This window comes from Aethalodelphis obliquidens, unplaced genomic scaffold, assembly GCF_003676395.1.
Source record: "Aethalodelphis obliquidens isolate GAN/ISIS:26980383/991018 unplaced genomic scaffold, ASM367639v1 scaffold1, whole genome shotgun sequence".
Taxonomy (NCBI): Eukaryota; Metazoa; Chordata; class Mammalia; order Artiodactyla; family Delphinidae; genus Aethalodelphis; species Aethalodelphis obliquidens.
Genome location: NW_020837945.1, coordinates 108533169 through 108549006, shown reverse-complemented (window position 1 = coordinate 108549006; position 15838 = coordinate 108533169). Strand labels below are relative to the sequence as shown.

Below are 15838 nucleotides of genomic sequence, written 5' to 3'. Positions count from 1 at the left end.
GCTAAGATCTTCAAATTACAGGGCTGACAGAAATTGTCAGGAGAGCACGAAAAATCTCGTTGTCAAGTTCTAAGGTCTTCAGGAACATCTAGATATTTAGATGCCAAGCCTGATCACAAGTCAAGCAAATGCCTCCTGTTAAAGCCAACCTCCTCTCTGTGCTGTGCACTGTTCTTCCTAGTCTTCCTTATGTGACCAGATGGCCCTTATTTGATCCCTCGCTTGGGTTGGTCATGTCATTCAATGCGTGTTCTTCCAAAAACCCCAAAGGCTTCCTGGAGAAGCAAAGTGGGGGAGTCAGACAACTTGCGTTCAAATACCAGCTTCCAAGCTTCCTAGCTATGGGACCTTGAGCCACCAACCCTACCCCAAATTGGGGTGCCTTCTTAAGGAGATTATTCCATCTTCCTTAGTGTTGTAAGAATTAAAGAAGGATGTATGGAAAGCACTTAACCAGAACCTAGCCCACAAAAGGGGACGAAATCATGGAGGTTTCCCTGTTCCTTCCCAGTATATTCAAAGCCAAGGTGACAACCATAGTTTCAGACAGGAAATAGAGCAAGTACAAAGCTGACCAAGTCTCCTAGATAAACACAGTATAATGCTTCTTCTCAACAAAACCTTCCAGAAATAGCAGCTTGACTTTCACTGTCCGGTCATAGATTATTCCAATAGTGAAAACTTCAAGCCAAACAACAGAGGAGAAGTTTGCTGATGCAGGCTTGGCGAGGGAGATATTTGAGAGATTGCACGTCCTTTGAAATTATATACAAGCTGTGCATCTTCTCAGTTTGTGTGAATGTCTGGAGCAAGCAACACCTTTTACACAAGGAGGGCAAAGATCAATAGCTTCTATTACTTTGGTGACTGGCAAAGAGGAAGAAAGAAGGTACAAGGGAAGGCCCATGTTCAATGTCATCTGCTGCACACAATTTCTAAAAGCTAATTTTAAAATTAAAAGATCCCTGAAAAAGCTAAAACTAAAAATTATTTGTGTCTTACTATAAATTATCTTAATCAGATAACTTTCCTTCTTAATAGCCCAAGGAATGCCAGAGAATTAGAAGATCTGATTGAGTAAGGAGTTGATCATTAGAACATGGTTAAGCTTGGGTAAGACACTGATTTTGGACAGAGAAATCAAAAAAGAAATGATTGGGCACCTGAAAGACCTGAAAAGCAAAGGAAACAGTACAGGGCACAGAAGTAACAAAATTGCAAAACTGCCTGGAGTTGACTTTCACTTCATGGAGTCACCAGAAGTCATTTTCCATATTTGGCCTCCAAGAAAATGTCACCATTTAAAATGATAGGCAACCATCACTCTCTGAAGCCAATAAGGGTGTGGGCCCTGGCATCTCTATGCATGACAGACTTGTAAAACTGCTTGAGTGCTGAGTGAACAAATGGTCGAATAATGGCTGAGAACAGAATGTCACCTCAAGACCTTCTGTTGCTCGAAAGGTTTTCCTTTATGCTAATATTTTATAAGCATCTTCATTATCCAGTTGCTTAAGCTACTCAATTATCAGTCACTACTGTCAGTAGGTGTTCTCTGCATCTACTGCAAAAATGCCATGTCTTAAATCATACACTTCCAGAGTGCTAAATTGGTAGTGGTCCTAATGGTTCTGTATGCAGATAGTTTTTAATACCTGTCCATTTTCAAAATACGTCAATTTGCCTTTATAACATTACTACTACTATTACTGTAACATTACATCCGCTACTTTTGTAGCAGAAAATTCTTCAAGCCAGAAACTCTCTGACAAAGAAGCATTCCTCTACTCACCAGTATTATCTCACTGCCCTACTGCTTTATTCATCTCCTTACACTATTCCACCACCCCAAGAACAACTTGCTACCTACTGCTGACTCCCATATGCACCCACCAAAAAGCAATTCCCCTTTGCTCCATGGAATCTCCATTCCAGTGTAAACAAACCCCCTTTCATCATTAGACTCTCTAGAATTCTTCCTCAACCTCCTTATCTTGGTTAACAACCAGTTTACCTGGGAGGATACTACTTCCTTTCTCCACAGATGCTTTTTTTGTATAAATCACAAAATGAGGATGCTACTTTTAAACAATTGTTGTTCTACATTCATTTAAAAAATCCCCCCACTTTTAAACCTCACTTTATCCATCTCTGCCTTCCAGGAATCTTCCAAGTGCCTTTTCCGTAGCATTCTTCTTCTACTTAAGTATGTGGTTTACAGTTTTTAATATCCAATTTTTGATTTTTTAATTTTTTAGCTTTGAATCGCCCTGTCAGCATCCTTTGACTTAAAAGTCCATGTGGGCAATCTACCCAGTCACTTAACCTTGACCTCAGTGCCAACAGCTCCTTGCTTCACTCTAATCATGCTCACCCACCACATGCCCTGCATATAGTCGTTACCTCAACTATATCCAAAATCCCACCTTGTGATAATAATTCTCTGTTCTTGTTTACAGTATGCGTGATGCCGACATTCTCAGTATTTCTGTTTCTTTGAGTCTTCTAGTCTCCTAACCTCATTTTGTGGCCCCTTCATTTCCTTTCCTAGTTCATGGACCTACTGTCACTTACTTAAAAGAGCTCTCACCAACATCTTGAAGATATTTTATACGACCTGGAAATCCAGAGGCTTGGATCAATTCTAGAATCTGTCTTCACTGCTCCTATACCTAGTCTGTTGGGAATGGGGTGGGGAGCAGTCTGAGCATGCATACTTTGTATAACAAAAAGACTGTTCTGTTAAAGACTGTTTTTGAAATTAGCTAGGCCTTCCCCAGTTTATCTTGTCAACTCCTTACTCATTATTTGCTGATCTTTTTACGCCTCCCATCCCCCAGCCAACCTCCACCCACTCTACACTTAGTGGATGGTGTTCTCTCCTACTATCCTGAGAAAAGAGAGGGTAACAGGCATGAACCATTTTAAAATTTCTTGTCCCCTACCCCATCTAAAAGCAAAATGAATGAATCCTCATTTCCCCCTCTTCCAAGTCTCAAAACCTCCCCAACCCTGTATCAAGTCTTCCCCTAATGCAGAAAAATGCCAAGTGACTAACTCACAGCAGATTATCTACCTGACCTTCCCACTGAAAGGCCACAAAAACTATATAGCAAAAGACACTAATAACCTCCCAGCTGTCAAATGCAACCAGACTGGACACTTAGTCTTTATTTTACTTTTCTATTGCATGGGACATTTTTGACCATTTCATCCCTTAGGTCCAAGTGACTGCTTTGTGTTAGTTGTCTTCGTCAGTTCCCCTTGTTCTTTCTGCTGCGAAAGGTTGGAATGCATAAGTCCTCAGGCCTTGTTCTCTTTGCCAATCCTCTAAGTGATCTTGTCCACTGTGATGTACATTTACACACGAAGGTCTCTGTAAGTGATCTTGTACGCTAACACACAGAAAACTCGGAATTGTGGAATCTTTATCTTTTCTGGATCCTTCTGTTGAGTTCACATATTGTTATTTAATTGACTAATAAAAATGTCCATGTATATATTACAAAGTCACTATAAACTCAACCGATGGAAAGCTGAACTCATTAATGCTCAGTCCCCACAGTAGATGATGGCTCCATCATTCATTCCAGCTCTCCCCTTCAAGCCTTACATCGTTTGCTTTGCTCACCAGGTCCTGTAAGTTTACTTCTTTAATATCTGTATAAGCATCTCTCTCACCTAGTCTAAGTTTTTATGATCCTTCCTTTCAATCATTTCAATAGCCTTCCCACCATTCTCCTTGCTCTAGTTTCACCTCCCTTCCCCCACCACAAACATACATCTTAAAGAAAAATTATCTTCCTACACTGCTGCCCAAGCAATCTTTCTAAACTGCAAGTCTGACCGTATCACCCTAGGTATTAAAACAATCCACCGGACCCTCGTTACCAAAAGCTAAAGCTGAAATTCCTTATCACAGCACTCAGAACCCTTTATCGCTGACCCAAGTCTACCTTCCAGGCTGATTTCTCATCATATTTTACGTCACCCCTCACTTTCTTGTATCACCTCTCAACCACGTTTGATTCAACTGGTGGAATTCTCACACCATACCATGATTTTTACCGTCCACCCCTTCTAATGACTGTGAGCGCCTGAAAGATAGAAGCCACGTCTTCCATCTGTGTCCTAACCCCCAGGAACCTCCTAGAAATTTAATAAGTGTTGGATGATTGATAGACCATGAAGTACCTTAAAAATAAATATTTATCCTGAACCATCTTTACCATTGTTTAATCAAAAAAAAAAAATCTTTCTAGGAAAAACTTTCACATTCATCACAATTTTTCAGCACCTGAAGGTGTGCCTCCCAAATGCTAGTACACATCTCTCTCCCTGTTTGAAGTGTCAGGAGGAACCGGAGAGGATTATGAGTTAAGAATAACTTTACAGTGAGTGGGAAAATAGTTCTGATTAGCATGAGTGCATTTTTTTAGGTCTCCATTATTTACACTAGACGTGCCTGACTAAAGCACGTGTGCGCCCACACACACTTGCGCTCAAATCACGCACCTTCCACGCAGCGACAGCCCTCCTGCAGCACCCGTGCATACATGTCCACTTTGGACTGAGACAGGAGCTGGTCCCCGGTCAGGTATGTATTGTGGGAGGAAGCGATGTAGTAGTGGCACAGGGGCTGGTCCATGTCCTGGTACACTTCATGGTGCAGTGGGTTAAATATGTCACAAGCAGGACTACGCATGAAGTTCGTGAAGCCTTTGGAAATGAGAGAGAGTGAAGTACTATAGCTTTGAAGCATATATACTTAACCAACTCTAACAAGGACAAAAGAGATCAGAGTTTGTTCATACTGATTACCTCATTTACCTTCAGGACAGCCTTTGCAGGGAATACCGGGGCAATGAGAGATGTGCTTCAGATCAAATAGACAGTGTCAAAAACTGAAATATGACTTTGGGGAGTAGCAGTTTAAATATAACCTACAGAGAAACAGACTTTTTAAGAGTTTTGATTGAGGGAGGGAGGGGGCTTATTGCAAAGCTCTTCAGTAACTGCTGAACTCAAGCTATGATTATTCAGTGTGACCTAATGGGTAGCTCATGCAGTGCTCAAACCATATTTATCCTAAGTGATATACTGATCAACAGCAACCTGATAGGTTATTAAGTTGATTTGAAAAATAGTATTGTCAGTGCCATAGCTGAGGTAACAGGTCAGAAGTTAGGCATAGCTTAAAATCAGGGTATGATTATTTGACTATGAAACTGGTTTGGCAAGATGCTACTAATGGCTAGCACATTTGAGAAATGTGAAAAATTATTTCAAGATTATGTAGAAAACCGTATCAGTTTTTCAAAAACATAGTGCCTGGGTAGGAAAGGCATTCATTAACATATTAACAGATATGTGAAGGTCCTACAAGTACCTACATGGAATGATTATTAGGGTAAATTATTTCAAGTCTTCAAGAATCCTGTGGTAAAACTACTGGTAAATATCCTCTGAAACTCTGGAGAATTTCTTCATGCTCATCTTTATGGCCATAACTTAGAAATCAGGTTTAACTCCATCTTTTAAGGCCCCACCAAAGAAAAGATTCATTTATTGGTAAAGAAAGGTCCAAATTAGTTTATCTTCTTTGGTTGTTTTTAAAATAGCTTTTAATTATATAAATATTAAATAATTTCTCTTCGTTTTAATTAGCCTCTATCCCTGGAAGTAAACATATCATATAATACCCCCTTGTCCACACTAAGCCTGTTTGGGAGAATAGGAGGCCAACAATCAAAATTGGTAAGATAAGCCATGGTATCATATGCTCTTGCAGGGAGTGGGATGCCCCAGTAGTTTTTTTATTAAGATTATCTATTCTGCCTGGGACATGTTCTCTTTTGGAGAGCAGCCTACAAATTTCTTTCCCTACATATTTTAAATACATATGACTTATAGATACATGTAGCTATATTCATGTCATATCATTTATACGTAATATCCTAGGAGCTAGATTCTAAATATATATTCAGAATCTAATATATATAACTGTGGGCAAGTTACTTATTTCTTTTTTTTTTAAATTTATTCATTCATTCATTTATTTTTGGCTGCATTGGGTCCTCATCGCTGCATGTGGGCCCTCTCTAGTTTCAGAGAGCGGGGGCCGCTCCTCATTGTGGTGCGCGGGCAGCCTCTTCCATTGTGAAGCACGGGCTCCAGGCGCACGGGCCCCAGCAGTTGTGGCACACAGGCTCAGTAGCCGTGGTGCAAGGGCCTAGCCACTCCAGTGTATGTGGGATTCCCCAGACCAGGGCTCCAACCCATGACCCCTGCATTGGCAGGCGGACTCTCAAGCACTGCACCAGCAGGGAAGTCCCAAATTACTTAATTTCTTTAAGCCTCACTTTCTTCAATTATAAAATGAGATAGTCATATTAACAAAATTTGTGGTCCCTACAACCTCTCTACCACTACCAACTAGGGAAAACAAATTAGTTGCCAACATTAAAAAAAAGAAAACAAAAAAACATGTTTACTTATTTTAGGGCCAAATTTCCCATCATGAGATTATCTGGTTGAAACTATTTCTAAAAATTAACCATTTGAGAAAAGTCAAAATATTTCTTGGCATCTATCATACATAGTGGCATCAAGTTGACTTGCTTGAGTGGAAAATGCTACTGTCCTTGCCAAAGTAAAAGAAACAGCAAAATCATGGCATCTGTTTTGTAGGAAAATATGTGTGTCGTGGGTTTTATTTGAATCATCTGTAATTCCAAGGTTATCTCCCTATTTCTTTTCCTAAAAATTTTGCTAGAATGTAACTTAGCAAACTAAACTGAGAAATGAGAAATTAAGGATATTGGTTATTTTACCTTCTATGCCAAGGACATTTTTTGCCTTATTTTCTTCAGAAACTTCAAATTTTCTTATGATGTCAATACAATAGTCTGTTGTCACATTCGTCATCTAAACAAAACAGAACAATAGTACAGTACCTGCAATTTCATGAGATATGTTCCTCTATGCTAAAAGGGCATACTGATTTTTTTAAGCATTCGTGATATAGTGCAAAATGGTTAAATGAGCCATATTTGAGGTTACTAGTGTCATAACTACTTAACCTTTGGAAAATGATCAAGATCTCAGTATTCCTTGAATCTTTCAGATTTAATCAGTGAAAACAGTCCTTCAACTACTAGACAAATATTTTCTATGAAGCAACAAGATTAATAAAACCAAGTCAATAATCACCGCAAATGCATTGCCAAGCATCCACTCACTGTAAGCTAGTAGTTATCTGCAAAAGTAATGCTTTCTACACAAACACTGAGGTTTGCTAATCATAAATTGTATGCAAAAAGAAAATGACTCTCTACCAAAGAAGCGTATGCTAGGTAAACCACCTGTGTGTTTATAGCTACAGATCCTTCAACCGATTCATGAGAGCAGTCGGCCATGGTGACTCAAGAACTCAAAGGTTAGCAAAAGAAAATAAAAAGGTAGGTGAGAATTCTGGAGTGAGAATTCTTGTATTCAAATCAGCTGGCTCATACTATTAACAGTGTGGTCTTAAATAAGTCACTCACCTTCTCTGTGGCTACCTTATAACGTAGTTGTGGGGATTAAATGGATTAATATTTGTAAGAAAAATGTATGGTACCAAAAAAGCAGTATATGCTAACATTACTGAGTTAGTCTCAAGTTTGCTGCATGTACATTTCATGCTTAGTATCACTGGGAAAAGCAAACTCTTTGAGAATAATTTCTTTAATACTAATAAAGGATGCAATATTTTTATCAAAAATCCATTCAGCCCCAAAATCTCACAATGATATTTAAATATACTAATAAGTACCAGAGAGCAGACAGCAGAAGCAAGAAGAACTAAAATCTTGCGGCCTGTGGAACGAAAACCACATTCACAGAAAGACAGACAAAATGAAAAGGCAGAGGACTATGTACCAGATGAAGGAACAAGATAAAACCCCAGAAAAACAACTAAATGAAATGGAGAAAGGTAACCTTCCAGAAAAAGAATTCAGAATAATGATAGTGAAGATGATCCAGGATACTGGAAAAAGAATGGAGGCAAAGATCGAAAAGATGCAAGACATGTTTAACAAAGACCTAGAAGAATTAAAGAACACCTAAAAGAAGTAAAGAACAAACAGAGATGAACAATACAATAACTGAAATGAAAAATAGAAGGTATTTCTACTTTTTTTTTTTATTCTAGAAGGAATCAATAGCAGAATAACTGAGGCAGAAAACGGATAAGTGACCTGGAAGACAGAATGGAAGAATTCACTGCCACGGAAAACAATACAGAAAAATGAATGAAAGGAAATGAAGACAGCCTAAGAGACCTCTGGGACAACATTAAATGCACCAACATTCACATTATAGGGGTCTCAGAAGGAGAAGAGAGAGAGAAAGAACCTAGAGAAAATATTTGAAATGATTATACTTGAAAACTTCCCTAGCATGGGAAAGGAAATAGCCACCCAAGTCCAGGAAGCACAGAGAGTCCCAGGCAGGATAAACCCAAGGAGAAACACACTGAGACACATAGTAATCAAACTGACAAAAATTAAAGACAAAGAAAAATTATTAAAAGCAACAAGGGAAAAACAACAAATAACATAAAAGGGAACTCCCGTAAGGTTAAGAGCTGATTTCTCAGCAGAAACTACAAGCCAGAAGGGAGTGGCACAATATATTTAAGTGATGAAAAGGAAGAAACTACAACCAAGATTACTCTACCCAGCAAAGATCTCATTCAGATTCGATGGAGAAATCAAAAATTTTACAGACAAGCAAAAGCTAAGAGAATTCAGCACCACCAAACCAGCTCTACAACAAACGCTAAAGGAACTTCTCTAAGTGGGAAACACAAGAGAAGAAAAGAACCTACAAAAAGAAACCCAAAACAATTAAGAAAATGGTAATAGGAACATACATATCAATAATTACCTGAAATGTGAATGGGTTAAATACTCCAACCAAAAGACACAGGCTTGCTGAATGGATACAAAAGCAAGACCCATATATATGCTGTCTACAAGAGACCCACTTCAGACCTAGGGACACACACAGACTGAAAGTGAGGGGATGGAAAAATATATTGCATGAAAATGGAAATCAAAAGGAAGCTGGAGTAGCAATACTCATAACAGATAAAATAGACTTGAAAATAAAAAATGCTGCAAGAGACAGGAAGGACACTACATAATGATCAAGGGATCAGTCCAAGAAGAAGATATAACAATTATAAATATATATGCACCCAACATAGGAGCACCTCAATACATAATGCAAATGCTAACAGCTATAAAAGAGGAAATCGAAAGTAACAGAATAATAGTGGGGGACTTTAACACATCACCTACACCAATGGACAGATCATCCAGACAGAAAATTAATAAGGAAACACAAGCTTTAAATGACACAAGAGACCAGATAGATTTAATTGATATTTATAGCACACTCCATCTGAAAACAGCAGATTACACTTTCTTCTCAAGTGCACATGGAACATTCTTCAGGATAGATCACATCTTGGGTCATAAATCAAGCCTCAGTAAATTTAAGAAAACTGAAATCACACCAAGCATCCTTTTTGACGACAACACTATGAGATTAGAAATCAATTACAAGGAAAAAAAGGAAAAAACACAAACACATGGACGATAAACAATACATTACTAAATAACCAAGAGATCACTGAAGAAATCAGAGGAAATCAAAAAATACCCAGAGACAAATTACAATGAGAACATGACAATCTAAAACCTATGGGATGCAGAAAAAGCAGTGCTAAGAGGGAAGTTTATAGCAATACATTCCTACCTCAAGAAACAAGAAAAATCTCAAATAAACAATCTAAACTTACACCTAAAGAAACCAGAGAAAGAACAAACAAAACCGAAAGTTAATAGAAGAAATCATAAAGATCATAGCAGAAATAAATGAAATAGAGAAAAGAAAAACATTGCAAAGGTCAATAAAACTAAAAGCTGGTTCTTTCAGAAGATAAACAAAATTGATAAATCTTTAGCCAGACTCATCAAAAAAATGAGGGAGAAGACTCAAATCAATAAAATTAGAAATGAAAAGGAGAAGTTACAGTGGACACCAGAGAAACACAAAGCATCATAAGAGACTACTACAAGCAGCTCTATGTCAATAAAATGGACAACCTGGAAGAAATGCACAAATTCTTAGAAAGGTATATAACCTTCCAAGACTGAACCAGGAAGAAATAGAAAATATGAACAATCCAATCACAAGTAATGAAATTGGAACTGTGATTAAAAATCTTCCAACAAGGCTTCCCTGGTGGTACAGTGGTTGAGAGTCACCTACTGATGCCAGGGCCACAGGTTTGTGCTCCGGACTGGGAAGATCCCACATGCTGCGGAGTGGCTGGGCCCGTGAGGCATGGCCGCTGAGCCAGCGTATCCGGAGCCTGTGTTCCACAATGGGAGAGGCCACAACACTGAGAGGCCCACATACCGCAAAAAAAAAAAAAAAAAAAAATCTTCCAACAAACAAAAGCCCAGGACCAGATGGCTTCACAGGGGAATTCTATCAAACATTTAGAGAAGAGCTAACACCCATCCTTCTCAAACCCTTCCAAAAAATTGCAGAGGAAGGAACACTCTCAAACTCATTCTATGAGGCCACCATCACCAAAACCAGACAACGATACCAAAACCAGACAAAGATACCACAAATAAAGAAAATTATAAACCAATATCACTGATGAATAGATGCAAAAATCTTCAACAAAATACTAGCAAACAGAACCCAACAACATGTTAAAAGGATCATATACCATGATCAAGTGGGATTTATCCCAGCAATGCAAGGATTCTTCAGTATATGCAAATCAACCAATGTGATACACTATATTAATAAGTTGAAGAATAAAAACCATATGATCATCTCAATAGACACAGGAAAATCTTCTGACAATATTCAACACTGATTTCTGATAAAAACTCTCCAGAAAGTGGGCAGAGAGGGAACCTACCTCAACATAATAAAGGCCATATACGACAAACCCACAGCAAACACCATTCTTAATGGTGAAAAACTGAAAGCATTTCCTCTAAGATCAGGAACAAGACAAGGAAGTCCACTCCTACCACTTTTATTCAACATAGTTTTGGAAGTCCTAGCCACAGCAGTCAGAGAAGAAAAAGAAATAAAAGGAACACAAATTGGAAAAGAAGAAGTAAAATTGTCACTGTTTGCAGATGACATATACTATACATAGAAAATCCTGAAGATGCCAGCAGAAAACTACTAGAGCTAATCAATGAATTTGGTAAGCTGCAGGATACAAAATCAATGCACAGAAATCTCTTGCATTCCTATACACTAACAACGAAAGATCAGAAAGAAAAATTAAGGAAACAATCCCATTCACCACTGCAACAAAAAGATACCTAGGAATAAACCTACCTAAGGAGGTAAAAGACCTATATGCAGAAAACTATAAGACACTGATGAAAGAAATTAAAGATGACACAAACAGATGGAGAGATATACCACGTTCTTGGATTGGAAAAATCAATATTGTGAAAATGACTATACTACCCAAAGCAATCTATAGATTCAATGCAATCCCTATCAAATTACCAATGGCATTTTTTACAGAACTGGAAAAAAAATCTTAAAATTTGTCTGGAGATACAAAGGACCCCAAATAGCCAAAGCAATCTTGTGGGAAAAAAACAGAGCTGGAGGAATGAGACTCCCTGACTTCAGACTATACTACAATATGGTACAAAGCTACAGTAATCAAGACAATATGGTACTGGCACAAAAACAGAAATATATATCAGTGGAACAGGATAGAAAGCCCAGAGATAAACCCACACACATATGGACAACTAATCTATGACAAAGGAGGCAAGGATGTACAATGGAGAAAAGACAGTCTCTTCAATAATGGTGCTGGGAAAACTGGACAGCTACATGTACAAGTATGAAATTACAACACACCCTAACACCATACACAAAAATAAACTCAAAATGGATTAAAGACCTAAATGTAAGACCGGACACTATAAAACTTTTACAGTAAAACATAGGAAGAACACTCTTTGACATAAATCACAACAACATTTTTTGACCCACCTCTTAGAGAAATGGAAATAAAAACAAAAATAAACAAATGGGACTGAATGAAACTTAAAAGCTTTTGCAAAGCAAAGGAAACTATAAACAAGATGAAAAGACAACCCTCAGAATGGGAGAAAACATTTGCAAACTAATCAATGAACAAAGGATTAATCTTCAAAATATATAAACAGCTCATGCAGCTCAATATTAAAAAAACAAACAATCCAATCCAAAAATGGGCAGAAGACCTAAATAGACATTTCTCCGAAGACATATAGATGGCCAAGAGGCACATGAAAAGCTGCTCAACATCACTAATTATTAGAGAAATGCAAATCAAAACTACAATGAGGTATCACCTCACACCAGTCAGAATGGGCATCATCGGGCTTCCCTGGTGGCGCAGTGGTTAAGAATCCGCCTGCCAATGCAGAGGACACGGGTTTGAGCCCTGGTCTGGGAAGACCCCACATGCAGTGGATTAACTAAGCCCGTGCACCACAACTACTGAGCCTGTGCTCTAGAGCCCGCAAGCCACAACTCCTGAAGCCCACAAACCACAACTACTGAAGCCTACGCACCTAGAGCCCGTGCTCTGCAACAAGAGAAGCCACTGCAACGAGAAGCCTGCGCATTGCAACGAAGAGTAGCCCCTGCTCCCTGCAACTAGAGAAAGCCTGCGTGCAGCAACGAAGACCCAACACAGCCAAAAATAATAAATAAATAAAAGTTAAATAAATTAATTTAAAAAAATAGAATTGGCATCATCAGAAAATCTACAAACAACAAGTGTGGAGTGGGTGTGGAGAAAAGGGAACCCTCTTGCACTGTTGGTGGAAATGTAAATTGATACAGACACTGTAGAGAACAGTATGGAGGTTTCTTAAAAAACTAAAAATAGAACTACCATATGACCCAGCAATCCCACTACTGGGCATATACCCTGAGAAAACCATAATTCAAAAAGAGTCATGTACCACAATGTTCATTGCAGCACTATTTACAATAGCCAGATCATGGAAGCAAGTTAAATGCCCATCGACAGATGGATGGATAGAGAAGATGTGGTACATATGTACGATGGAATGTTACTCAGCCATAAAAAGGAATGAAACTGGGTCATTTGTCGAGATGTGGATGGACCTAGAGACTGTCATACAGAGTGAAGTAAGTCAGAAAGAGAAAAACAAATATCGTATATTAATGCATATATGTGGAACCTAGAAAAATTGTACAGATGAAAAGGCAGAAATAGAGACACAGATGTAGAAAAAACGTATGGACACCAAAGGGGGAAAGTGGGGGTGGGGGTGGGGTGGTGGGATGAATTGGGAGATTGGGATTGACATATACACACTGATGTGTATAAAAGACAGTAAGAACCTGCTGTATTAAAAAAAAATTTTAATAAAATAAAAAAAGATCAGTCAATCAATAAATAAATATACTAATGAATAATGATAGAGGAAGCTAACTTGGGAGCCAGTATTTTATATTTCAATGATATTCTCAAAAATTCCATTATCTCTTAGGTTCAATACCTATGCTTTAGTGAAATCTAATTCAAACTGTCTATTTAATAGCATTTAACTTATTGCAGGGGGAAAAAAAGCTCTGTTATGCAACCATTTTTTGCATGTTTGAAAGAGCACAGAACGCTTTTTTCCCCTAAAACTAGCTGCATAATGGCTAACACATTCTTTGAGTAAATTTTATAACCTTTACTCCATGCAGAGGCCTACATTACCAGACACCACCCGAAAATACCATAAATAAATGAAACCATGCTGCCTGCGAGGAACTCAACTGACCAAGTCTGGCTTTAAGCAGCTCATCAATTTGTCTGCCATAAGCTAGAGAGGCTTATCACGTGCAGTCTAAAAGATAAATAATTTCTCACAAAATAGAAAGAACCAAATTGATAAAAATTGTATGTGCCATTGGAAGACTGAATTCACATTGCAATTATTTGGTTTATGAGGCCATTTGTTCAGAGATGTTGGGGACTTGCACTAGATTCAGGTAGTCTACTGGGAGACAATGAGATCTAAAAAAATTCAAGCAAACAAACAAAAAAAAACCTAGCATCCTGGGATGGAGCTAATTGCTGATGAGAACATATTACTAGCTCAAAATACAAAGCAGAATGTGTTAACAAAAATCATCATATTTGAAAAGTATTCATTAAATTGATGAAAATATCAGTAGGCATTCTAGGAAGCCCCAAATTTCCTGGGCACCATGTAAGAATTAATGGGAGCTAATCCAAAATTCAAGTATTAAGGATTAACTCAGTGAAATACATTAAAACCTCATAACAATGAGAATTGAAATGTAAGTCTATCCGCTCTCATCCTTCCTCCATCCCTGCTTTCATTTAATTAACTTCCCAATAGCAAAATCTTGCATTTTACACAATTGACTTTTTCAGACCTCACTTTGAAAGTTACACTGGGATTTTACTGTATGAATGAAGGTTTAACATAGTTCAGTTTAGCTCTTTATTGTTCTTTTCCCCCTTGTTTTGCTTTCTATTTGACATGGCTGATAAGATGAAATAGAAACATTTTCTCCCTGTTTCCCATGGAGTTTACTTGAAAGTCTTGTTTGCTATCAATATCTGAGCCACTCACTGTCTCTTAACACTAGTGATTGTTTTTTCTATACAGAGCAATTTGTGCTAAAAGAAGAACTTGAGGAAAACTTGATTACGTTTATATAATGTAGTCAATGTTATGCAGTTTATAAAAAGTTTTTACATCCATAATCTTAAACAGTTCTTGTAAACTTAGTATCTTTATCCCCAACCTGTAGGTAGGAAAACTGACACTGAGAATGGTTATCACAACCAAAGTCATAAAATCATTAAAAGGCAGCACCAAAGTTCAAATTTCAACCTTCTCAATTCAGCTCCAAAGCTTTTTCTTTTACCTTGTATCTACTGTCTGGGTGTTTTCTTTATTTCTGCTAAGAAATTGAAATACTTACTTTTAAAAGTGATTATTTTTTTCAGTATAGCTGAAACTCCTGGATCTTAACTTTTGAAATTTTTGCAACTTTCAAATCAGTTATCATAATTTGACCTCTTTGATGATTCCAGATTGGAATGACTCCCAAAACACATGAAACACAAAATCATAATATAATTTGCAAAGAATTTTAAGGTTCCTAAACTCTTTTCCATTTATTGTTACTGAAGTAACATATCCATAATTAAGTCAGTCAAAACAGAGACGCTTAGGACTAAAAGCAGAATTCCCCCTTTATACGCAGAGCCACTGTCCAGAGGTAATAATGCCAACATCTCTAGATATTTCTTGTGGAATGAGTCTTTATACTCCTAATTATTATGTTAATGATGTTATTTTATATTTCATATACTTTAAATATTATCTCTTAACTTTTTATTGTTTTTAAATAAAGACAACTCTTCTGGGCCAGCAAAACTAACTTTTGCCCTCTATCAATCCTCCCAGTACAGTTATATCTTAACTTTTATTAAACTACAATTCAGTGTGTAAATTGTCCTGAATATGCAAATGTTAACATTAGGTCTATTGTATAATCTGATTGTGCTTCTATTCTTATAGAATTTTCTTCTGATTTAACTGCTGGAATTCCCATCCATTCATTTAATTTGTAATGTCCCTATCACAAATTCTTCCCAATGACTCTAATGGTCTCTTGGTATAATTTTCCACATCAAAGGCAAGAGGGAATCCATGAATTCCATTTTTTCCACTAT

At 37.6% G+C, this 15838-nt stretch overlaps 1 protein-coding gene across 1 annotated transcript in view; it reads right to left on the bottom strand.

The window, feature by feature from the left end:
* The window catches only part of PLCH1 (phospholipase C eta 1), a 240005-nt gene that overhangs the window by 73978 nt on the left and 150189 nt on the right, over nt 1–15838 (bottom strand). The window contains exons 7-8 of the mRNA XM_027113638.1: nt 6834–6927; nt 4516–4719 (exon numbers count right to left, since the gene is read on the bottom strand). Of these exons, the coding sequence (XP_026969439.1) occupies nt 4516–4719; nt 6834–6927 (298 nt within the window). The remainder of the gene's footprint in view (nt 1–4515; nt 4720–6833; nt 6928–15838) is intronic.